The sequence below is a fragment of the Podarcis cretensis genome, assembly GCF_951804945.1.
Source record: "Podarcis cretensis genome assembly, chromosome: 2".
Classification (NCBI taxonomy): domain Eukaryota; kingdom Metazoa; phylum Chordata; class Lepidosauria; order Squamata; family Lacertidae; genus Podarcis; species Podarcis cretensis.
In genome coordinates this window covers 65640165-65665237 of record NC_137171.1, presented here as the reverse complement: position 1 = coordinate 65665237, position 25073 = coordinate 65640165, and the positions used below count along the sequence as shown (strand labels likewise).

At 42.4% G+C, this 25073-nt stretch overlaps 1 protein-coding gene across 3 annotated transcripts in view; it reads left to right on the top strand.

The window, feature by feature from the left end:
• Positions 1–23766, top strand: part of LOC307211559 (LON peptidase N-terminal domain and RING finger protein 1-like) — a 34679-nt gene extending 10913 nt beyond the window's left edge. For all 3 annotated transcript variants that reach the window (XM_079968258.1, XM_079968257.1, XM_079968256.1), the window contains exons 2-12: positions 4448–4566; positions 8247–8369; positions 9473–9607; positions 10037–10163; positions 11877–11985; positions 14418–14532; positions 16647–16768; positions 17761–17919; positions 18111–18273; positions 19294–19440; positions 22599–23766. In XM_079968258.1, the coding sequence (XP_079824384.1) occupies positions 4462–4566; positions 8247–8369; positions 9473–9607; positions 10037–10163; positions 11877–11985; positions 14418–14532; positions 16647–16768; positions 17761–17919; positions 18111–18273; positions 19294–19440; positions 22599–22763 (1470 nt within the window). In that variant the 5' untranslated portion in view covers positions 4448–4461 and the 3' untranslated portion in view covers positions 22764–23766. The remainder of the gene's footprint in view (positions 1–4447; positions 4567–8246; positions 8370–9472; positions 9608–10036; positions 10164–11876; positions 11986–14417; positions 14533–16646; positions 16769–17760; positions 17920–18110; positions 18274–19293; positions 19441–22598) is intronic.
• The last annotated feature ends 1307 nt before the right edge of the window (positions 23767–25073 follow it).

The following is a 25073-nucleotide window of genomic DNA, read 5'->3' as shown; positions in this document are numbered from 1 at the left end:
CGAGAGTTGTTAGGCAATCCCTCTTTCTCTCATAGAGCTGCAATTCCCTCAATTAAGATTGTTGAACCATTCTTGAGAATCGTAGCTCTGTGAGGAGAATAGGGGTCTCCTAACCACCCTCAGCAGGGACGCAGGTGGCGCTGTGGGTTAAAGCCTCAGCGCCTAGGACTTGCCGATCGAAAGGTCGGCGGTTCGAATCCCTGCGGCGGGGTGCGCTCCCGCTGCTCGGTCCCAGCGCCTGCCAACCTAGCAGTTCGAAAGCACCTCCGGGTGCAAGTAGATAAATAGGGACCGCTTACCAGCGGGAAGGTAAACGGCGTTTCCGTGTGCGACTCTGGCTCGCCAGAGCAGCGATGTCACGCTGGCCACGTGACCCGGAAGTGTCTCCGGACAGCGCTGGCCCCTGGCCTCTTAAGTGAGATGGGCGCACAACCCCAGAGTCTGTCAAGACTGGCCCGTACGGGCAGGGGTACCTTTACCTTTACCTTTACCTTAACCACCCTCAGCACCCTTAACAAACTACACTTCCCAGAACTCTTTGGGGGAAGCAATGGCTGTTTTAAAGTGCCATGATACTGCTTTAAATATTTAGTGCAGGTGGGATTTAACTATGCATGCAGCCTTCAGATGCGTAAGGGAGAGGCCAGGAGCTGGGACAGTAGCTGTGATCCTGATTCCCCCTTTCTCCATATGTTCACTAAACACGTGAAGGGAACTTCTCTTCAACCTATGACCACAAATAGTGGCAGTTTGTACTCTGTTCCCTACTGTTTGCATTTTTGGCTGGCCTAGGATTGATTGCTTCTTCTACATGGTATGAGAATGAGGTGTGGGCTCTCAGTCCCCATCTCCATGCATCATACATTTGTATGAAAGTAGGTGCTCTCCCGGATCATCTGTCCATCACATGCTTACGATGTACACGACTTCTTTGTGTAACTATTATTTCTGCATTTGCTGCATAATCAAAGCTTGTCCCCCCAACTCTAAAATATACATTAGGAGCCCATGGCAACACTTGATAAGATCTGTGGGTTCTACAGTGGGATAGTGGGATAAGTTCTTAGAAGCACTGGCAGCTCATGGCTTACTCTAAGGATCTTTGTCATCTTGCGATTGTTGGGTTCCGAAGGGAAAAGGGTTGATTGTGATGAATTTCAACCTTCCAGCTCTAAAAGCATTCCATTGCGCTTTGTTTAGCAACTGACTCTGGGATGATTTCATTGCAGGTTTCCAGATTTAAAGTTAGACACGAGGGTCAGAGTTTAGCTAATTTATGTAAGGGGAGAATGTGACCCGCAGCTCACGGCAAGCAGGCTCCCTGTGCTCCGTGGTTCTCATTCTTTCAACATCTCTGCAATGGAAACTGTTGTTGTGTAATCACTTTTCTGCAGCACTGATAGATGAATCACTGCTGCAGTACTGATAGGTGAATCACTACAGCAAAGGCAGCCCTGTGGTGTTTTTTCTTTTTTTAATTGTGGAAATGTACTGGCTGGGGATGGAGGGGTGGGCTGTTGACAGTCCAAGAACCATGTAGGCTACCAGTTTTAATTCCTCCCCTCTGAGGTAAAATAAGCACAGCTGCATCACTCTAACTCAAAAGCCAGTAGGTCCTGTCATTAAACAAACTGAATTGAGTGACCGTGTTGGTTTCTGCTGAACTGCACAAGAGCATGCTTTTCAAATGAGGGTTTTGGGGCATGAATCTGCACAAAGAGAAGATTATCTGAGACACAGTTCAGATGTTTTATTCTAAATAAGGCTTAAACATGGAATCTTAGCGTTGGAAGAGACCCAAGGGAAATCTAGTCCAACCCTCTGGAATGCAGGAATCTCAACTAAAGCAAGAAAGGGGCAAGAAAGGTGCTGCTATAAACTGAGGGATGTAGACTATATGAGCTTTCTCCCAACCTTGGTAGAATCCTATGCTCATTAATCATAATAATCAATGTTATTTCTATATCATTATCTTTTTTTTGGAAATCATTTTTATTTGATTTTACAAATGTAAATTAATTACAATACCAAATACATATCCATAAAATGAGATTTCTCTGAATCTCGAGACTTCCCCCCCCATCCCCTCCATGGGTTCTATTGTTAGCCTTTCCAACTGCATATTATTTCATAGTCTATGTCTTGTATCTATCCATATTGTCCATAGTATTTGTTACATTACAAACGGGATTAAAATCCTGCTAATGTTTTCATCTGCTTACAGTGGTCTCCTAAATAAATTACAAACTTTTCCAATTCTTTCTTGAATTTCATGTCTGCTTGTCCTCTGAGTTTCCCTGTCAGCTTTGCCATCTCAGCATAGTCTAACAGCTTAGTTTGCTGTTCCTCTCTGGTAGGGAATTTCTATCGCATTATCAATACACATAGCACCTCTTTAAAACTTGTGGATTTTCATCTCTCTCTAAATAAATGCTGATTTCCATCCCGCACCTCTGGTGTAGATTTGTTTTTTATTTATTTACCTTAAGGCATTTGTAGCCAGCTTTTCCCTCCAAGGAGATCGAACCAGCATCAGCAGCAGATGGCATGGTGGGGCAAAGGTGCTTATCTGACCTCCTGGCAGGTGAGTCGGTGCTGCTTACCAGGGTTTTGGGGAAGGCAGTGCAAACACAGCAGCAGGAGACTGGAGTGCTGTATAGGCTCTGCTGGCTCATTTGCCCCACACTGACCTTATAGTGCCTGTGCCTCACCTCTTCCTGTAAGCAACAATGACTCATCTGCTAGGAGGTCAGGGAAGCCACTCTGCTCCACCACGCCATTTGCTACTGAAAGCAAAGCATTAAAACCTGGGAGCAAAAAATAAAATAATATGAGTAAAAAGGTAAAGGGACCCCTGACCATTAGGTCCAGTAGCAACCATATTAAATAGAGACCTCAAACAATACAGAGTGTTGCATCTGTGAGGATAACCACAGAAAGAATCCTGCATTGCAGAAGGATGGACTAGATGATTCTCAGAAATTGGGGATGTATATTCCTGTCTTGCATTCGTAGTCCTATACATATGTACTCATAAATAAGTCCCGTTGAGTTCATAGAGGCTTTCCCCACGTAAGTGTGTCCCGGATTGCAGCCTTAATCTGTGATGGGAATTATTTTGGGCTGTGTCACACAGAACCTTTATCTCCAGTTCCTCATTTCCAACTTCCCCTCCTACTGCAACTTCAGATCTGGAAAACGTGTGTGCGTGGGTGTGTACTGGAAGGAAACATCACTTATAGGTTTTATAGATAGCTGGATTGTATATGTGGTGAATGGGTTTTGGAGATGATGGGATTTGTGACTAGGTTAGGAGCAAACTGAAGTCACCCAAGAAGCCTATCATCTCAACCCTTTTGATGTCCGCTTGTACAGTGGTTTCTCATCCCCAAACCTTGCCCAGATGAACGATAACGCAATGGAAGTTAACACAGTCTAGCTAGTATTTATTATTATTATTACTACTACTGTTTATTAATTAAATTTCTGTACCACCCTTTAACCAAGAACTACAGGGTGGTTTACAATATAAATACACAAAAATGAATGCCATAGTAATAAACAAAAGCAACACACACAGTTTAAAAAGTTTATGTCACCTTACATTAACTTGGGAGCAGGGTGGATAAAAATCAATGATTTTTAAAAAATAAATAAAAAAAATCAGATTTTTAAAAATTTAAATCAGATTTTTTTGATTTAAATTGGATTTTTGAAATAAAATGCTTTTGGAGGAAAAGTCTTTCTAAAGATAGTTTTCTACTTAAGTTACATTATAGTCCAAAGGCTATTCATCAGGAAATAAGGATTTGTTTTAAGTTTTTCATATGTGCTAAAACTCAGTCTAAATTTTCTTTAAAAAAATTGTTTAACCACATCAGTTAACAAACATGGATACAGTTGCTATAATGTTATTCTTTTAGTTCAATTGTTTAAATTGTTATTAAGGAAATGATTATTTTTCTCCTTCCAATAAAGTACAGCAGAAAAGTTGTTCAAATATAAACAGTTAATTTATTAAACCTCACAATAAATTCATAATTATGTGTCTATGTATTCTAATAGTATAACCAAATCAGTAATTTTTGATATAACTGTAAAAACTACTCTGAAAATTTATTATTCCAAAAGCGAAACCTTCATCTGGTTGTTAATATTAAGATTATGCTAGCAAGAATGAGTCTTTCTGTAAAAAAGAAGATTTAAATCAAGTCTTACTGACTAGTGATTTAAATCAAATCCACCCTGCTTGGGAGTGCAAGAATTTGTGGAGCAGGTGAATAACCTGTGGCTCCCCAGATATTTCTGGACTATAGCTCCCATTGGCAAGGGCTGATGTCACTTGGGAGTCCAAATAGATCCCAGGTCCCCCACTTCTGGCACAGAGATTTACCTTGACTACTGCTTCACTAGCAACAGTTCTGAAGTGTCCTGCTTCTGCCTGTAGCTCCCGATGATCTTATGCTGAGACTATGCCGATCGGAGGTGTATGTGGCTTTGCAGCAATACCAAGATGCCCTGGAGGATTTGGAGGTGTTGTGCAGGCAAAAGCCAGAAGAGAGTGAGGTGAGTTGAATGTGCAGTTTGATGTTGTTGTCCCGGACAAGCATCTGTATTTGCCCACAGGCAAGCCATGAATGTGATGGAACTGTGTTCTGTAATAGGCTGAGTGTGCAAGTGAGATACTGTAGCCCTGCAATCAGGTGAAAAGGGAGCAGTTAATTAATGGGCAACCCTTTGCCAAGTTTCCAGGCTTAATGATGTTGAATCTACTAAGCTTATTAGAATGCTTCAAATGATCCTCATCCTCCTCTCTCCCTTTCTCCCTGGCTACCGAAAGCCAAAAAAGATGAATTCCTCACTACTTCTGGAATATTCACAGACTCTGGCGAGGTTTTGGAAGGAAGATATTCTGTACTTGAGGAACAGCTGCCAAGATTGCCTCCCAGTTCACTGTTACTGTCAAAATTTGGTAGACAGACAGTAAACTTAAGAAAGTGTTACCAGAATATTTTATGGTGCTTGAATTATTGGGTGGCAGAGAAGAGGAGTGGCATTTCAGTCTATAACAAAAAACAACAACAAGCACCCAAACACAAAACCCCTCTTGAGCATCTAAGCTCCATGAAATGGCATCCTTAAAAGATCCGTTGTACTGTTTGATGCTTGTATATGTAAGTTTGCTTTGACAACATCTCTGGTAATTTCTCTTTCCCCGGAAGTGTACATGGTCATATGTTAGATGGCTGAAAATCTCATCAACTGGAGCACTGATTTTTGAGAATGGGTATTTGACTATCGTTCTATAAAGTATTATTACTATTAGTATACATCCCATCTATAGCTCTCAGGGTGGTTCACAACATAAAATACATGATAGAAACAAGAACATATACAGTCGTACCTTGGAAGTTGAATGGAATCTGTTCTGGAAATCCGTTCGACTTCCAAAATGTTCGGAAACCAAAGTGCAGCTTCTGTTTGGCTGCAGAAGCCCCATCAGACATTCTGTTTCCAAAAATAGTTCGAAAACCAGAACGGTCACTTCGGGTTTATGGCGTTTGGGAGCCAAAACTTTCAAGAACTAGGCTTTTCAAAAACCAAGGTAAGACTGTATATGCAAACCAATAACCGCCCCCTCTCCTGCAGAATAGGCTTGTGCCAGAGTAGGTAGCAGACATGCATCCCATGATGGAGAGCTTCTCTTGTGTCTTTTGTAACGAAACTTTTGGATCCATGATTGTGACATGGCATCTGTGTAATTGCTGTAAGGTACCTCTGTACCTTAATGGATCACTGCCTTGCCGTGGCGAAGCAGAATAACTCAGAGAAGCTATGAGCTATGCCGTGCAGGGCCACCCAAGATGGACAGGTCATAGTGGAGAGTTTTGACCAAACGTGATCCACCTGGAGCAGGAACCAGCAAGCCACTCCAGTATCCCTGCCAAGAAAACTCCATGGACAAAGACAACAGGCATATAAAACAACAACAACAACAACAACAACAACAACAACCTCTGTACTCTGTATATGCTACAGAGTTTCCCCTTTGCAGCCCAACTTGAACTGAAGCTACAGCGAATAATTTGGAGCACGCAGTGTGCAATGCTAATTCTTCCTTTGAATCACCTGATATCATGTGACTTCATGCGATCTGACAGATGGGTGGAGCTGTTTGTTTGTCAAAGTAGCCCACAGGGGATGAGGAAGTTTTGGATCTGGCCCATTAGCCAGATCCTGCTCCCCCATCTTTGTGCTAAACCCACAGTATCAAGAAGGGTTAGATAGATCATCCAGGAAATTCTTATTGTATTCAAATTGCCAGGAGAAAACAGATAGCACAGGTCTAGCATCGGAGAGCAGAAACAAATGTGTTCACTTGCTGCACTGTGAATCTAACTTCTGAATTGCCAGCACATCGCCTGTAGCCATGGTACAGCTGTTCACTGGTAATCCTAAACGTAGACATTCCTGGCGGCTTTGTTGGGTAGATCTTCTTCGGAAACACACTAACCAAATCTGTCAATGAAGCATTAGGTTTCAAGGATAGAATGTAAACACTGCATTATGCTAATTGGTTCATCTGTCAATCCTCGTTAAACTCGGTGTGCCTAGACAACTCTATTGGGTTAAAAGAAAAACAGCACCCCACCCCAAGAACTTGTCTGGCTTCCTGTCATACACAATCTTCATTCATTCAGTCAGTCTCATAGCTTGTCTGCTAGCAAATTAATAAGGCAGAAGCTATGAAAGAAGATGGAATTCCTGCAGTGAGCACAAGTTGCAGTGGTGAACTGAACTGATGAAGCTGGCAAGGTAAAGGTGTTCGGTTTCTTTAATTGAAACAATACACAGATCAGAAGCATCAGGACAACTTTCAGAGAGAGAAGAAACGATTAGCATGAAATCGCATTAGAGTACAATAATTCATCCGTTGGTTGGGGGTAGTTGAGATTTTCCATGGTCTCAGAATGGGTGACAAGGCTTGTAAAAGTTGATAAGAATTAAAATGGTCTGGAAGTAGAATTGCCTTCTCCCATATGAGTCTGCCCTGCTGGCTTCAGAAACCCTACCAAGTGTACTATGGCTGACCACACAGCCTTTTCAGTGGTGGCATCCTGTCTTTGAACTATCCTTCCTAGATAGATTTATGTGGCACCAATACTACCGTCATTTAAACATAAGCCTGAGAGATCCAGCGTTACATTTACAAACTGCACTTTTAAAAATCACTAAGACTTTAAATAGATTTACACTCCTGCTGTTCTGTTGGGTTTCCTGACTGCTATTCTGTTTATTTTGTTTGCCGTTCATCTCTGTTTTATTTGTCTACCACATTAATTCCAGCTTTTCATTTGACTGTCCATTGATTTGGAGACATTTCTTGGAATAGTGACTCACAAACACTTAAAACAAATTTATAATATGCAGAATATGTATATGTTTGGACTAAGCAAAAATCTAAGTCCAAACCGGAAAAGGAAATGCTTTGCTTCGATAAGATTATTTGGCTTTTGCTTTGAGGAGGTGGGGGTGTACAGCAGCCACAAGATTAGGTTCAGACTAAAATTTTATGCTTGATTCAGGCTGCACCAATCTGAAGACCGCCTAATTCAACTTGGGGCCTTGAGCCTACTTTGTTTTCCCCAATCACTATTGGGAAATAATAACAACAAAGCTACAAATTTTGTTCCATTTTGACAGAAGTGGATGAAGTTTGCAAGCATAATAGCCACTCTGTAGTGGATAAATCCTACCAAATTACAGCCAAATAAGTCCAGCAATCTTCATGCCGGATGTTATACTCCAAAGGGCTAAAAGTAGTTTTGTGATTGACAGCTTGTTCAATATTGCTGCTTTGGGAGGAAGGGCGGCATAAAAATATAATAAATGAAGAAACAAATAAATTCCAGGTTTCCCTTACTGTATTCAACAGGCTTCAACAGCATCACAAGTATGATTTTTGTACTGATGTATCTTGGTTAGCATGTGAATCATAAATAATTCCAAGTCACTGTTGGGAACATAGCATACTGTCTTATTTTAGACCATTGTTCCATCACATGCAGTGCTGTCTGCACTGTCTGACAGAAGGTCTCCAGTTCCCAGGCCTGACTTGGAGATGCTGGGGATTGGACTGGGGCCTTCTGAATTATGCCAAAAGCAGCACACTAAGAGAAGAATATGGAAGTTCGGGAAGTCTGAAGGCTTCAAATTAAAATTCTATGTTGTCTGCTTCTTTGCAGGTCTTCTTTAGGAAGGGAAAGGTCCTCCTGGAAATGGGGAAGCAATCTGAGGCCCTGCTGCAGTTCCAACATTGCCTCACGCTGAATCCCAATTTTCATGCTGCTCAATACGAAACAGAAAAGGTATTTGTTTATTTTAAATAATTTTATGTTCCTTTAAGGTAAAACTTTCTCAATGTGGCTTGTAAAACATAAAATGTGTGTGTGTAATACACAGACACACATATATGTATATAACAGTTTACCTAGACAACACTGCTAAAATGCACAATGGCCATTTGAATTAGCTTCAGCTTAAATTTTGGGTATAAAGAATTGTTAGTGTTGCCATGTCTGACACTTTATTGCCGCCCAGCAAAATAACATGAGATTCTTCATCTGTTTGATCATGCAGCATTGCAGCCTCATGGTTGTGCCTACACGGACTGCTCAAAAACAAAAGATGGAGTATTCATTTTGCTTGGCCGCAAAACCAAAACTAAACTGGCGCTTCCATGTTTACACTGCAAACTTCCCTCCCTTTGATGGCTTGAGCATGAAATAATGCTACAGGACCTTTTAATATAATCCCAGCTTTGAACGGAAATATTTCAATAACGGCAGGCTCAAATGAACCAGACATTAGTATTGCTAGGTGTTAAGAGTGTACAGTAATCTAGGCAATAGGTGCTGTGAGCATCTGTCATAGTGTTTAAAACAGTTTAGCTCCTGCCATTATTATGGGTTAGGAGTAAAACACTCTGGTGAGGTAGTGTGACTGTTTGCATTTCAGAACAGTACACCATTTATGCTGACAGGGGACTTTAGTTTCTGGAGTGGAAATCCTCCAATAATTTGATTTCAGGTGGGTTCTTTAACTATAGTACTACAGTCAAATATATTAGTTAATGCATTGTGATATAAGTATAAGCTTCTGCCTTTACATCTAGTCTCATTGCATGCATATTTTTTAAGGCATGTTGTTATTTATTTTTTTGGAGCTGCAGGGAACAGTTTTTCTGTCCAGTGAAAGGGAAAGACTAAAAGAAAAACGGTAAAGAAACTGGCTTGAAGTCTTGTTTTAGTTGTGGCATCAAAGACTATTTTAATTTGCATTTAGCTAGCTTAGCAATTTCTGACTTAAGAAACTCTTAGTAAGAGAGATAATGGTATTAAAAACCAAGTTCTGCCTTGAAGTTTCTTTTCCTTTCAGAAATAATAGTAACCTGTTTTCTTCTTCTTGCCAGATTCTCGCGAATGACGCCTCCCCTCTTCCAGGCACTGTTATGGAGCTGAAGAGTGATGCCAGTCAGAACTTGAAAGGGTCTAATTCAGGGAAAGAGCTAACTGCCCTTGTGTCTTTTGAAGGAGAACCCCTACAGGTAAGCAGCATGGAGTGGCAGTACCAATTACAAGGCTAGCAGCAGCATGAAAGGGAGGCATGCATTTGAATATCACTTTGGATGGGTGTGCACATCATATAGACCACCTAACCAGCATACATACTGTGTTTTAGTAATTTGCTCTTGGAAATTTTATTCCTGCGTTCTAAATCTGCCTCTTGAATAAGATTCTACCTTTTTGGAGATTTGAGGGTCTTAATAATAGTGGAAAGAAGTAGGGTAACTGTTGTTGCAGACAACATCTTTAGATTTCAATAAAGCAAAACGTTAGACAAAAAATGTGGGGTTTGCATGTATGTGCTTTGCAGACTACAACTGTCTTTTCATGTCTTTCTTCAGCCGTAGTCTTTTTTCTTGGTCTGCTCTGGAAAGGAGGTGTTTAAGAGGATGCTTTTCTTTATGAAATAGGATTTGAAGGGAAGAAAGGAAGTTTGGCTGGGAGAAGATGCTTCTGATCACAGCCAAGCAGCACTTTCCATACCAGAATGGTTGAGGAAGAAGTCCAATTCAGGTTTTCCAGCAGAGAAGGAAAGGGGTAAGGATATATAAAAAAACAATGTTTAGAAGTCAGTATTACCTGGGGAAAACAAAAGGTGGCTACTTAAATCTTCATGGGAGTATGGTATCTTAACCACTATTCTCTAAACTGCACCAGTCAATTTTTATAGCTTATATTAGGGTGCAAGGTCTTAATGGAGGAGCAGAGGTCCTGTCTACACAACGTATGGCAGTGTTTGGATTGTTAACCCTAGCCTTGCCTGGGGCTCACACACTCCCACTGGTTTGCTTGAAAAAGAGCCAGATTGCAGCAACTACTGGGTTCAGGGGTGGCTGGTGTGGTGATGCTATGGAGCTGGCCAGGCAGCGATGGTGCTACTTGGAGCAGGGCAGGATGGCAGTGAGCTGAGGGTAATTGTGCACATTGGTGGGAAGGCCAGATTGGCTCTGCCCTTGCCACCCTGCCCTTTTTGCCACTGTGCCCTGCCCCACCACGGCAGATGTCAGTGATGCTGCTTCCAGGAGGCTGTCTCCATAGTCCACAGTGCTCCTCTTGACTGGGTCTGGTGACACAGCATCCTATTTGGTGTTGTTGCAGGGAAGGGGGCATCAAGTTAACTCAGGCTTCCTCAACCTCGGCCCTACAGATGTTTTGAGACTACAATTCCCATCATCCTTGATCACTGGTCCTGCTAGCTGGGGATCATGGGAGTTGTAGGCCAAAAATATCTGGAGGGCCAATGTTGAGGAAGCCTGAGTTAAGTGTTGTAATTATGAGATGTCAGACACTACGCAGGGCAAGTTTGCAAAATGCTGTCAGGTGGCAGGTTGCCTCTGCAAATCCCAAAAGGCCATTTCACACATTATACCGAGGCATTCATTCATTCCTTTTATTTGTAGGCAGCTTTTCCACACGCTCAAAGTAGGTTGTAACAAATAAATAGGAATGCATTTGAAACAAACAATCCAAAACCAATTTCGTAACGACATAATAAAACAATATCAAATATAACACACCAAAAACTACATTCCAATACTATAAATATAACAACATGCAGCTTCACAGTTTCAGCTTAGTCCTAGAAACACTCCTTCCATGATTTTACTCACAGTCCCTCTCCTGCAGAAGCTTCTTATAAGTCTACAAAGGCGAATGGTAGTGGTGAAGAGCGGCAGTCTTGTAATCTGGGTAACCGGGTTCGCGTCTCCGCTCCTCCACATGCAGCTGCTGGGTGACCTTGGGCCAGTCACATTTCTTTGAAGTCTCTCAGCCCCACTCACCTCACAGAGTGTTTGTTGTGGGGGAGGAAGGGAAAGGAGAATGTTAGCCGCTTTGAGACTCCTTAAAGGGAGTGAAAGGCGGGATATCAAATCCAAACTCTCTTCTTCTTCTTCAAAACCACTCCCATGATGTTACTAGGTTTGCCACTAAGTTACTAGGTTTGCTACTAACTCCCATGATGTTACTAGGTTTGCCACTAAGTTCACATTCAGCAGGGATTCACTTTAACCCTCAGGTTTCTACCTAAAAATGTACAGTGTGAAGGCACCATTTATTGATGCAGTTTCCCTTGTCGCTCCGGTGTAGCTTGAGACCACTGGTCTGTGGAGGTACAAAGGCATGGGTTGTTCCAGTATGACTGTGATCATCATGTGCAAAGCAAAGTTGATGAAGCTGCCCTGTGGACTTGAGGTGGGGTAATGTGTGGCATTCAACATTTCTCTCTTGCTTTTTCTTTCACTAACAAAGATTTTGAAGAAGGGGCATCGGCAACAGGAGCCAAGTCAACCCAGGAGCATAAACCAGACTTTGCAGATCTCTTGAGTCCATCAGACTTGGAATGTTCTCTTTGCATACGGTCAGTTTCTAGAGTTGCTGGATAAAGGATCACCTGTGCACTTTGACGTGAGAACTTTGTGATCAGTCATCTGCTTCACATTCTAGCCAAAGCTTGAAAGGCGGAGAGTGGAATGCAATATATATAATGGGAGGTGTGAAAATGACTTTATAATAGCATTTGAGAATTCAGCGCTTTTCGTCATCACGGATGAAAGTGTTGATAGTCATTTATTTAACAATTTATTAAAATACTTACCATGGCCTCCGTATACATAAGGCAATGCTCAAATAGATTTTATTCAGAATAGACCCATTAAATGGACCTACCTTTAGCATGTTCATTAATCTCAGGGGGTCTGCTATGAGTAAAACTTAGTTGAATTATCACCCATGATTTTGAGTCGGGATACATACTTCACATAAAACAACACAGACACAAAAATAATATAAAATTAGCAACCCTTATTTATTTATTTCTAGATTTATATCTTGTTTTCTCTCAGTAGATAGTGTTTTAGACTGAAAACTGCCCTGTGATCATTAGATGAAGGGTGATATAGAAATTTAATAATAAAAATACAGAGAAACTGAGCAAAGCTGATCCCCTGCATCTCTGCCTACTTCTGCTGAGTTGCATGAGGTTGGGCTCTGTGCTGGAGCTTTGTGAGATTGTGAGATTTGGGTTCATTTGGATGTCCAATTAAACACACACCTTGTCTGCCCTTTTTTATGAACCTTTTCCAGCCTTTCCTTTCCTCGTTCATCACGGAAATGACAGAGAGAAACCGATGTGAATGATGCCCCTGTGCTGATCTCTTTCTCTCTCAGGATTTAAAAGCTTAATTCTCCCAAGCCTTGCCAAAAGGCTCATGGCCTGGGGGATTTATGCCTGTAATTAGGCAATATCCTTATTAGCAACTTTGTCACCCAGGCTTATCCACCTAAACTTTAGTTAAGGGAAATGAGATGACTGCATGCCAGTGCAGTCGAGGTGAGGCTTGGTGATGCTTCCTTCAAAATGGAAGAAGGACCAATGGGAAATGCCACATGCTGTCGAAGAAAATTCAGTGGCTCCTTGTGATGGCCTACAGTGCCTATTTCTCCTTGTTTCGTAGCAAAGCAATTTCTTCTCATGAATGAGGGTGATGTTGTGCCTTATGAACTTCTGAAAAATTGACATTGAAAACATGGTTGGCTCGATACCAGGCCATGGACAGACAGACAGCAAGCCTTTCTCAGTTAGCTACCCCATGCCACCTTGGAACATTCTTGGATTGCCATTTTACCACATAAATGAGGAGGTGCATGATCTGTTGGGTGCACCAGTGGCTGGAACAGTCTGTGTCACAGTTAAAGTGTGTGATATTTATTTTATTTTTACTTACAGTGGTACCTCGGGTTAAGAACTTAATTCATTCTGGAGGTCCGTTTTTAACCTGAAACTGTTTTTAACCTGAGGTACCACTTTAGCAGGTGGCACTGTGGGTTAAACCACAGAGCCTAGGGCTTGCCGATCAAATTCCCGCGATGGGGTGCGCTCCTGTTGCTCAGTCCCTGCTCCTGCCCACCTAGCAGTTCGAAAGCATGTCAAAGTGCAAGTAGATAAATAGGTACCGCTCCAGCGGGAAGGTAAACAGTGTTTTCGTGCGCTGCTCTGGTTCACTAGAAGTGGCTTAGTCATGCTGGCCACATGACCCGGAAGCTGTACGCCGGCTCCCTCGGCCAGTAACATGAGATGAGCGCCACAACACCAGAGTCGGTCACGACCGGACCTAATGGTCTGGAGTCCCTTTACCTTTACCTTTACCTTTACCACTTTAGCTAATGGGGCCTCCCTCTGCTGCTGCATGATTTCTGTTCTCATCCTGAAGCAAAGTTCTTAACCCAAGGTACTATTTCTGGATTAGCGGAGTCTGTAACCTGAAGCGTCTGTAACCCGAGGTACCACTGTATTTATTAAATTAGTAGACCGCCCTTCATCTGCAGATCTCAAGGCAGTTCACAACATAAAAAATACAATAGGAAAACACCAAATACCATATCAGCCTGAATATAAGCTGCGCTTTATTCCCAAATGAATTGCTTGATGTTATCAGTCAAAAAGAAAAAGCAAGTTTTATATAAATGCTTGGGATTTTCAGCACAGCGGATTTGTGCACATACACACACAACGTGCAGACATGACTCTTGGAAGACAGTGAAGCATGACACACAGTACTCCTTTTCCCATAACAATGTAATGATCTGTACTAGAGATTTTTCATTGTTAAGAAATAACAGTCATCAAAAATTAGCAATGTGGCTTCAACTACCAAACTTTCTGCAAATGGACATATTTTTTGGTACATTAAAAAAACAAAACACAACTTAGCCTTGTCTGTGATGCTGATTGGGAATTCTCTTGCCACCTGAATTTTTCACGTTCCCTTTCTTCCCCTGGTTTTTCTGCAGAATGTTCTTTGAGCCTGTGACCACACCTTGTGGCCATACTTTCTGCAAAGAATGCCTGGAGCGTTGCCTAGATCATAGACCCAACTGTCCACTTTGCAAACAGAGCCTCAGAGAGGTAAGAGAAATCTTGCAGGATGTGTGCATAATGGAGGAAAAGGAAGGTCTGGATTTGTGTTTAATGTAACCTGAATTAGAGCTTTTCTTTGTGCTTGAGGGGAAAAGATAATTGTAGATTCTATCACTGTGAGTAGGTGATGGCATTTATTCAATTCCATTGTTGACCTGGATAATTGTTAGAAAAAGCAGCATGTTACTTAAGTGAAATTATGACAGGCGCAGTGCTATGGTAGAAATCGCTGCACCTGCTTTCTTGCTAGGATCATCAGACCAAAAGGTACTTGGCTCTTCTCCAAGTGCTAAATCAATGCGGGTTTGTTCAATATTGCCAGGTATGACTTGCATAGATAATTGTTGATTAAATGCAAACATTATATTTGCATTAGATGTGGAAATGATTAAATAATGCTTTCAGCCTCCAATTAAGAGGGTCCTCTGAGCCATAGGTTTATTGCTGAGCAGATGACATTATTGAAATGGGAAATCACATAACACATCCCATAATGGAGAAGGGTCAATAGCAGACACAAGCAAACTGGCCTCCTGTGAACAGGTAGCAAAGTAATGGAATAGGAAAGCTAATCTACAGACACGAGGCAAATACAGCCCCCCCCCCACCTTGGAAACATCAGCTTAAGTTATTATATGGATGCTATAGATATGGTTTCTGTGGGCCATATCCTGCATAGGTAGAGGTCCCTCCCCCCATGCAACAGGATTCACATGAAGAAAAGAAGCAGTTGAGATGATGAGTGAACAATAGCTGTAATTTCCTGCTTCAGAAGTAGGCTGCCTTATACTGGTGAGACCATTTGCCTACCTTGATCATAGAAGAGTAGAGTAGAGTTGGAAGGGACCCCCATTATCATCTAGTCCAACCCCCTGCAATGCAGAACTATTCCGCTATCTCATACAGGTATTGAACCTGCAACCTTGGCATTATTAGCACAACGCTCTAACCAACTGAGCTATCCAGGACCAGTATTGTCTACAGTGACTGGCAATGGTTTTCTAGGTTGTCAGGCAGTAGTCTCTCCTACCTGGAGATTCTGGGGATTGCAGATGCTTTGGCCCTGAGCTACAGCCTTGCCCTGATTTAATTCCACAGAGTAAATGCTCCCACACCTCAGTTTCCATATTCTCTCCTTCCTCTACCTGAGTTTTGTGCTTTCTAGACTTACACATAGACAGGAGCAGCTCACCCTGTGGGCTGGAACCACAGCACTAGCCTCTTGGCAGCAGCGCCACAGGAGGGGTGGGTTGATATCCATGTCAGATTTGCTCTGCTGCTGTAGTCATGCAGCCCTGAACTTTCCACCACTTTGCCCCTCCCATTAAGTGGCAGTGCCAGGAGGTTATTGCTGCAACTCTGCCTCACTTGGGCGAGGCTCTCCTGAGAGTAGATACTGGTTTGTTCATCATGAAAACAAGAAGAAAGAAGGCTGTGATGTGTGTTGACTCTAAGTTTTTTTTTTTTTAAATTCTAGGTAGCACAACATAGACTCTTATAATAAGAGGGAACTGATCTCAAATAGCGGCAATATCAAACATAAAAAAGGCACATGCCTTTCTCCTTCAAACTGTGTTTGGAAGCCCTGTAGATCTTTGTTTGAAAACATGCTAACCTGGAATTCGGTTTCTGGTGTTGAGATGTATCTGATTTGTGGTCTTGGCTGTCAAAACTAGATAATTACATTCTGTTAAAAAAAAGAAAAGAAAAACCATTCTGTCGTCTAGAAAAATGCGCAAGGACCTATACCTCTCAAAAAAAGAAGCCTTCCCCAATCTTGTTTCACCCATCATCCCCAGCCAGTATGGCCAGTGGGCAGGGATGATGGTAGTTCCTGTCCATGGACATCTAGGGACCCAAGGTTGGGAAAGGCTACTTGAAATGGTGAATCCTTAATACATGCCATAATGATTTTTCTTCCTCATAAAATGAAAGTGATGCCTTTGGGAATCAGATGTGGGGAGAGTGGGATTAAAGCCAGGTCCTCTTCCTGGGCTTGCCATAGGCAACTGGTTAGCCCCTGTGAGAGCTGGATGCTGGACTAAATGGGCCTTTGCCATGATCCAGCAGGACTCTTCTTACGATGTTATGGTTTCTTCCAGTACCTGAGAGCTGGAAAATACAACACCACTCTTCTGCTGGAGGAGCTCATGATGGCTGTCTTCCCTTTACAACTTGCAGACAGGAAACGCGTCCACCAGGCTGAAATGGCAGAACTTTCAAAGTAAACAGAGACTTTTGCTTTCTGTTTTGTAGTGTCAGGGCTCAGGTCAGGCGTAGGTGAGCAATAAAACAACAGATCTCCAGAAGTCAGTAAAGTTAAGTCTTCATTCAAAGTGAAACAGAAGCACTCCGGCCTAGTACTCCCAGCCACCCTTCTCTGCAGGTCTTTCCCAATTGAGGCAGGGATGAGGACTGAAGGACTCCACTTTCCCAGTGTCCACTAATGCTCCTCTCTCCCAGGGTCTTTCCTAAGCAGTCTCATAATTCACCTGCACACGACTGATTTCTGATCAGCCTGCTTCATTTCCCCGCATGTCCTAGGAGATCAAGGGGAGTTGTGTGGAGCTGGAGTCTCCTGGGCTTCTTCAGTGTCCTGTCTCTCTGCCTCCTGGCCCCACACCTCTCCAGCCCGCTCTTCTGTATCAGAGTCTGAACTGTCCTCTGCCCCCAACTCTTCTGCTGCTGGATAGGCCCATTTAGCAGGAGGAGGATATGGGAGAGCAGTGGCTCCATGGCTGTAGAAGTGCTTGGGGCCTCAAGCAGTGTTGGGCTCTGGCAGCAATGCTTCATGAGGGCCTAGTGTCTCAGGAATCAGATAAGATATGTAGCAGTTCCAGTGGGCCCTGCCAGGGCAACTAGACCCCAGAAAATGTGAAAGGTGTGAAAAGGACAAAGTGAAGAGTAAGGGAGAGGATCAGTCTTCCCCATTCCTTTGGCAATGACTGCCTTTCACAGCTGCCTAGATTCATTTTGTGTGAGAGAGCTTGTGCCGCATCTCTAAGTTGTATAACTTTACATGTGGAACATACACCAATTTGGCACTCTCCAGATGTTTTGGACTACAACTCCCATCATTCCTGATGAGAATTGTTGCCTGAAACATCTGGAGAGCTCCAATTTAGCGAATTATTCACATGTGCACACGCACAAGTAGAATTTATTTTAGCCACACTGAGAGCATGTAATTATGCTTCTTTCTCCTTCCTTCTGCAGCTTGACTAAGAATATCCCAATCTTTGTGTGCACAATGTCCTTTCCAGGCATTGTGTGTCCCCTTCATGTGTTTGAGCCTCGCTACCGCCTCATGATGCGAAGGTGTCAGGAAACTGGCACAAAGATGTTTGGCATGTGTATGTATGAGAATGGGAAGAGGTAAGTGGCAGAGAGATCCTGGCAGAGTGGGGCTGATCTCTCTAATCCCTTTCTTCCTCTATTGAACTTTAGTTGAGATTCCTGTATTGCAAGGGGTTGGACTAGATGACCCTAAGGTCCCTTCCGACTCTACAATTCTACAATTCTTTTATTCTATGAAACCATCTCAATATTGGTTTCCTTCTCTTCAGTTTTGCTGATTATGGCTGCATGCTGGAGATTCAGAAGATAGCATTTCTACCTGACGGACGCTCTTTAGTGGATACCATAGGCAGACGGAGGTTCCATGTTTTGAGACGTGGGCATAGAGATGGCTACCACACTGCAGATATCGAGTATCTGGATGATGAGAAGGTGAGTAAGGTGCCCCATGTAGCTTATGGCTACAGTAATCATAACACGGAATAAGACAGAGGCAATAAAGTGGCATCTCCTCCATTGGCCGTATAACTTATGCGCCAGCTTTGGTGATGGGGTGTATGTGGCAGGCATTCATCTTACTGAGTTACTAAATCATTGCAATGACAGGTGCACTTTGTTGATTGAAAGTTCTGTGCAGGAGAAATGCAAAACTAGTAGGTTCCAATTAAGGAACTTGAGCTGATGTGTTAATCTGCCTTTCAACTGATTAATCAAATTAAAATTTCAGACACACAAACGTGCCCTTTTAGGATACTGATGGATGTGGGAGAGCCAATTTATTGTTAGAAGGAAAGGCCACCATTCAGTGCGGATAATAGGAGACATCTTTGAAAACCAAAATAACCTCAAAAAGGAGAGAAGAAAGCATGGCATTAACTCTCAGCTTCACCAGCTAAAATTTGCCCACTGCCAATTAGTTACCTAAAGCTTTAGTTGGTAAAGGTAAAAGGTAAAGGTACCCCTGCCCATACGGGCCAGTCTTGACAGACTCTGGGGTTGTGCGCCCATCTCACTTAAGAGGCCAGGGGCCAGCGCTGTCCGGAGACACTTCCGGGTCACGTGGCCAGCGTGACATTGCTGCTCTGGCGAGCCAGAGTCGCACACGGAAACGCCGTTTACCTTCCCGCTGGTAAGCGGTCCCTATTTATCTACTTGCACCCGGAGGTGCTTTCGAACTGCTAGGTTGGCAGGCGCTGGGACCGAGCAGCGGGAGCGCACCCCGCCGCAGGGATTCGAACCGCCGACCTTTCGATCGGCAAGTCCTAGGCGCTGAGGCTTTAACCCACAGCGCCACCTGCGTCCCTAAAAAATCAAGTTGACATCCCTTTAAATCAAGGCCTTGTTGTTCGTACAGAGCTTTTCTCCCTCTTTCCGCTCTTCTTATCCTTCCCCTTCCCCTTCTCCATCACCTCCACTTCTTTTGTTCTTCCATCTGCTGCTCTCTCTGCAAAGGTGGAAGGAGAAGAACTGGCTGAGCTTCAAATTCTTCATGACTGCACATACCAGCTAACTCAGAGATTTTATGAACATGGAGACACCACCTTCAGACAGCTTTTGATGCACCATGGACCTCTTCCTGAGAAAGAGGAAGATATACAGGTATTGGCGCTTTCTCTCTCCAGGCTCCTAGAAATGGGAGCTGTCCAGATTCAAAAGCACAGTGTACTAGTGAAACAGAGGGAAGGGTCAGAAAAGGAGATAAGTACCTAATGATACAGACACTCTCGCATCCCATTCTGTTTCTCATTTTGCTGAAAAATCATGGGAGATCCAGTCTTGTTAGATCTGGATGGCTGCAACAATGTGCAGAGTGACTTGCACTGGCATGCATCCTATTTCCTGCAAGCCCATTCTAAGAGCCTAATAGAGCATATACACTGTAGGTTTGCACTGGCCTAGCTGCCTTCCCAGTGGGCAAAATGCTCACAGGATTCTACATACAAGATGCGTCGACCATTTATTAGATAACATAATAAGGTAAGGAACCAGTAGATGCACGGCACTCGTGGATAAAAGCAGCATTGACTTGCATTACTAGAAGGCTAGTTTTAAAAGCATTGAAAAAAAATTGCCGCAGTTCATGGAGTTGTGTTGGTTTTGGCCCCTCATCTCAAACTCCCCTTTAGTGAAGTGACAGCTTGTTGACTCAGCCTAACGGGGATACTTGGCCATTGTTAATGTTATGCTTTTCACACGTTGAACTGGCTGTGCCTATGGCGATGCAAATGGCCTGCTGCCAAGTTTAGCAACAGCCTTGTTTTGAAAGAGCTCAGGAACAGTGCGATCATTTGCATCCTGTGATTAATCTGTTCCATCTTCTTGCTGGCTTGCAGAGATGCAGGAAGTTAAGAATAGCCTTACTGAGATCAGTGGACTGTCTCAAAGACCAGTAGCCAATCTCTACAGGTGCCTGCCAATCTTGGCTAAATTGTGTGGGAAAGAACACAATAATACTGAAGGAATGAGGTGAAGATAAGACTTGATCCAGTGTGATCCAGTGTTGAATTTCTCTTTGTATACCAAATGAGACTTGGCTATATATTAAAGCGCCAAACAGCTCCTCCAGTTCCTTTACATCAGCCTTTCCCACTGTGGTCCTCCAGGTGTTCTTGAACCACAACTTCCATCAGTCCCAGCTTTACATCATAAGATTTTCAGAGCAGCCTGCCATTATGGATAAACTGATTCTTTGCTGTATGTACAGTGGTGCCCCGCAAGACGAATGCCTCGCAAGACAGAAAACTCGCTAGACGAAAGAGTTTTCCGTTTTGGAGGTGCTTTACAAAACGAATTTCCTATGGGCTTGCTTCGCAAGACGAAAATGTCTTGCAAGTTCCTGCGGGTTTTTTCCCCTCCCCCCCCTTTTCTAAGCTGCTAAGCCGCTTATCCGCTTATCCGCTTATCCGCTAAGCCGATAAGCCGCTAAAAGCCGCTAATAACGCTAATCTGCTAAGCCGTCAATGGGCGCTTGCTTCGCAAGACGAAAAAACCGCTAGACGAAGAGACTCGCGGAACGGATTCTTTTTGTCTTGCGAGGCACCACTGTACCTTAACTGTGGGAATGTAAAATTTGGTCCACTTGTTAACTTGCTACCCAAGACCACTAAAGTAACTTTTGACGCCAACCTTGAACTTTAGACCACACTATGTAATCTTCAGGCATATTTGATCAGCCAAGAACAATTTTACAGAAAACTAAGCTCTTGCATTGGTCTCTCAAGGGACATGGGATGAATCGAAATATTTGTTTTCTTTCCCAAATTTATTTCTAGAGCATATGTTTAAAATATGTGCACACTGCTAAATAGATAAATGGATCTATTTACAAGCTTTTCTTTTGGCTTCCCAAGAGACATTGCCTAAATTTATTGCCTGGGAACTAAGCAGGTTTTTTAAATTACAAAAAAGGAAAAGGAAAAAGGAACTATTATGGTATTTTCTTTTTCGAGTGTGTGGTTCATTGTTTTGTTACTAGGTTTTTTTTTTAGTATGTCAAGTAAATTGGATGCTAAGCAGTTTAAGATTGTTCACTGTTTAAATTCATGCAAAGTTTTAAAAAGTAAACTTTTTAAATGCAATACATCCATTAAATATGAACTTTTAATGCATATTTCCCATGAAAGTAAACTTTAATTCTTTTGATGGGAAATGCAGATTGCAGTATTGGTTGTGTGATTTCCTAGAGAAAGGCTACTTAATATTTGGTCAAAGGACAGTCGTTGGAGGGCTTCTGTTTCCATATCCATGGAACCAATACACTGTCATCCCTATTCATGCATTTTCCACAAGATGCTTCATCTTGGGCTGTGCAGCAGAGGCAAGAAGAGAAGTCTGCAGAAGGATTTTCTACCTGATGTATTTTTAAAAATCCTGGAAGTGAAGGACTTTCCAAATCAGTCCTGCAGCTATTTTCTAATTCATAGTAGTAGTGGGTGGGCTTCTTTGCACTGCTAGTTCTTCTTATTAAATGAGTGTACAATCTATGTACCTGTTACACAAATAGTTGAGCTGTACCAATCAATTTGCATATTTTTTCATACAAACACTTGTACATATGTAGAGACAGTTTGTTCCTGCATTCAGTATAGCATGTGAAGAAGCCTGTTTATTTGGGTAGATTCTTTTGTCCTATTCTACCCAGTTGGTTGGTTGGTTAATTAATTAAAGTACAGGGATAATTATCTTGTTGAACAGCACAAAACCTGCATATCTTTATTCTGAAGCAATATGGAAGTAGGAATTACAGCTCTGAAAGAAGGAACTCTTTCCTATCCTCAGGAGTTCTCAGCCCTTATCCTGATCTTAAGTGGGGAAGGGGCACATTTCCCAGTGGAGTTTGGTTCCTGTTGTTATTTTCCCCCTTACTGTTCTTATTTAGATAATTTCTAGGCAACCTTTCAATATTGCACTCCAGAGCAGCATACAACCTGTGAGATGCTTACATTGAAAAGGCATAAGAACGAAACAAAGATAAAAAGCACAGAAACAACAGCCGTATGTTCCTGAAGGATTCTATTTATTTAAGAAATCTATGTCAGAAGCTCACAGGGTGGGCTTCCAACTTAGTAACATAATAAACAAGACAAGATGCCTACATCAGACATCACTGTTGCAGGTGGGGAATGCAGACTAATTAGCCGAAGAAGGAACAATCCCTCAGTTATTGCAACTGAACAGGCCATAACTGATTCCTCCATGAAGTGATATAGAACCCCTAGCACAAGGAGTTAATGTATTTTCCCTTGTTTTCTCACAAGGCATCTCCAGATGGACCAGTTTGGTGTTGGTGGCTTATCTCCATCTTGCCCCTTGACTTGACCCGCAAATTGACGATCTTTTCTGAGACCTCCCTGAAGGCTCGTCTCACTCAACTGAAGCATATTCTGAATGTCATTCTGGAAAGTCGTGACTACAACAGCTAATTCTCAAGCCTCATTCCTTAGAGAAGTTGTGTGCATATGCATATATATATATATATATATGCAGAAACAAAGTGGGTTTTTGCTGTATTCACCTACCAGTTTTCTTTCTGGGGTTGGGGTAAAGCCTTAACCTGTTCTTCTATTTCTTTATTTCTTCTGTGTGTTTCAGTTACTTCTTTTCATTGTAGAACTGATCAGCAATAGGCCATGAACCAGATAACTGAAACTGTTGTGCAATAGTATCAAGATTCAATAGCAAAGATGTACCGTCCACAGGAAATATCCCTTGAAAGACTTTTAGTTGGCCTTGTTGGGTCTAAAAGAATGCAGTGATCTAGATGTGAAATCTGTCCAAGAAACCTGACTACCATTGTGCTAAGTGAAGAAAGTTCTGAGCAACCACATCCCTTGAAAGCAAAAACCAAAACCCCACCACGAATGCTAGGACTTCCTGGGCTTTGTCCTCCTATGTCATTTAATGATGCTTGTGTACAATTATTCAAAGCTCTACAAAATGTATATCGTGTATATTGTGCCATTTCTTCAACTTCAACTTAAGCAATCTGCTTGAGGTTACAGAGTAGGATAGAGAAAGACAGGATCAATACAGGTATCTGTATTTTCTTTTCTTTTCTTCGGTTGTTACCTCAGAAGGGAGCGACTTTCCTCAAGGCCACTATGCAGGAGCAAAGGGTTAAAGCCTCTCCCTTGCACCTCAGCCTCAATTCAAATTGCACCCCTTAACCCTGCTAGCTGCATTTTAACTAAAGAAAAATTCTGTGGGAGAATACACCACAGGAGTCATGTGTGGCTTGGCCCTTAAGACATTGTAAAGAGAAGAAAACTGTGGAGAACAAGGGTATAGACAGGGATAGAGAAATTGTGGACCTCCCAATGTTGTTGGACTAGAACTCCCATTAACTGTAGCTAGTGTGGTCAATGGTCAGGGAATATTAGCAACAATAGCCAAAGATTCCCCACCCCTGCTGTAGTCATGTGATAACCCCCCCCAACTACTTCTACATAATGTGGAAGTAACACTCCAAAGCGGTATAATTAGGGAAAGGCTGTTCATGAATAAAACAATGTAACTTCTAAAAGATGACTGCAGAGAGATTTGAAGAAGAAAATTTAAATTCTGGAAATCACTTCTACGGAATGGAGCAAAGAGCTAAAACAGTTGCTGTGGTCTAACATGTATTGGCCAAGAATCACCCTACATTTGAGAGCATCAACCAACAAGGCTAAGGCTTCAGCTCTGTTGCACTGCCTAGTTATTGTGTGCCTGGCTAGGCAATTACGTGAAATACAAAAACACCTTGAAATGCCAGCTGATTATGAGTTTTTGTAACCAAGGCACTACTTCATCTGATATTGTAGGAGATGGTCACATAAATGTATCCAGTATAGGAATCTGCTTTGCAAGCTATGAGTGGTCATGCATTTTGTTGGTCTTTTAAGGTGCTACAGACCTCTTACTTACATAGAAGATGGGAATGTTGTGGTGCTGATAATATCAAGGTTGCAGGCTGGACATCTGTAAGGGACAGCTGCATATGCCTTCATTGCAGGGGGTTAGACTAGATGATTCTCATGGTCCCTTCAAATGCTACCATTCTATGATTAACAATTATTAGGCCAAATCAGTGCTTTTCTTCTAGAAAAAAAGGTGCTGATGGTGCGTACCCTTCAGTACCCTCAGATAAAAAGCACTTGGCAGAATGACCTCAACTGCCACCCAACTGAAGGACATAGATGTGAGGAATGAGCAACAAAGCTTGATTACAACTGTCCTGTTATTAACGTCTTCAGATTTCTAGCTCTGTTGCTTTTTGGTTGACCTTAAATTTTCCCCCAATGACATTGAATAATAGTGTTGCAGGTCCTCTTATTTAGAAAGAAGAATTAAGACTTTATTGTAGGCAGGTGAACCTTCTGTTCAGAAAACCAAATTATTTTGACAGATTGTCCAATAATTGCCACATTACAATTAGCAAAGCACATGTTCACCATCTCCTGGGCAACCACAATCCTTTCTACTAGGTTCATCTGCCTAACCACCTGGTAATAGGATAGGAATGGTTCAAAGAGAAAGGAGAGAACTTGCTGAAAATCACCCAAGCAAATCAGTATTATGACAACATGTCTGGAAATGGTTGCTGTCTTGAGTCAAGTTGAGGACACTGTTATGCCAGTAAAAAGGGTGGTGTAAGTCAAATTTTATTTTATTAGCTCGTTTCCTTTCTGCCAGGCTTATCCTGGCTCAACGGGCAGTAGCCCTGCTCCTAAATGGAATTTGGAACGGGGCTA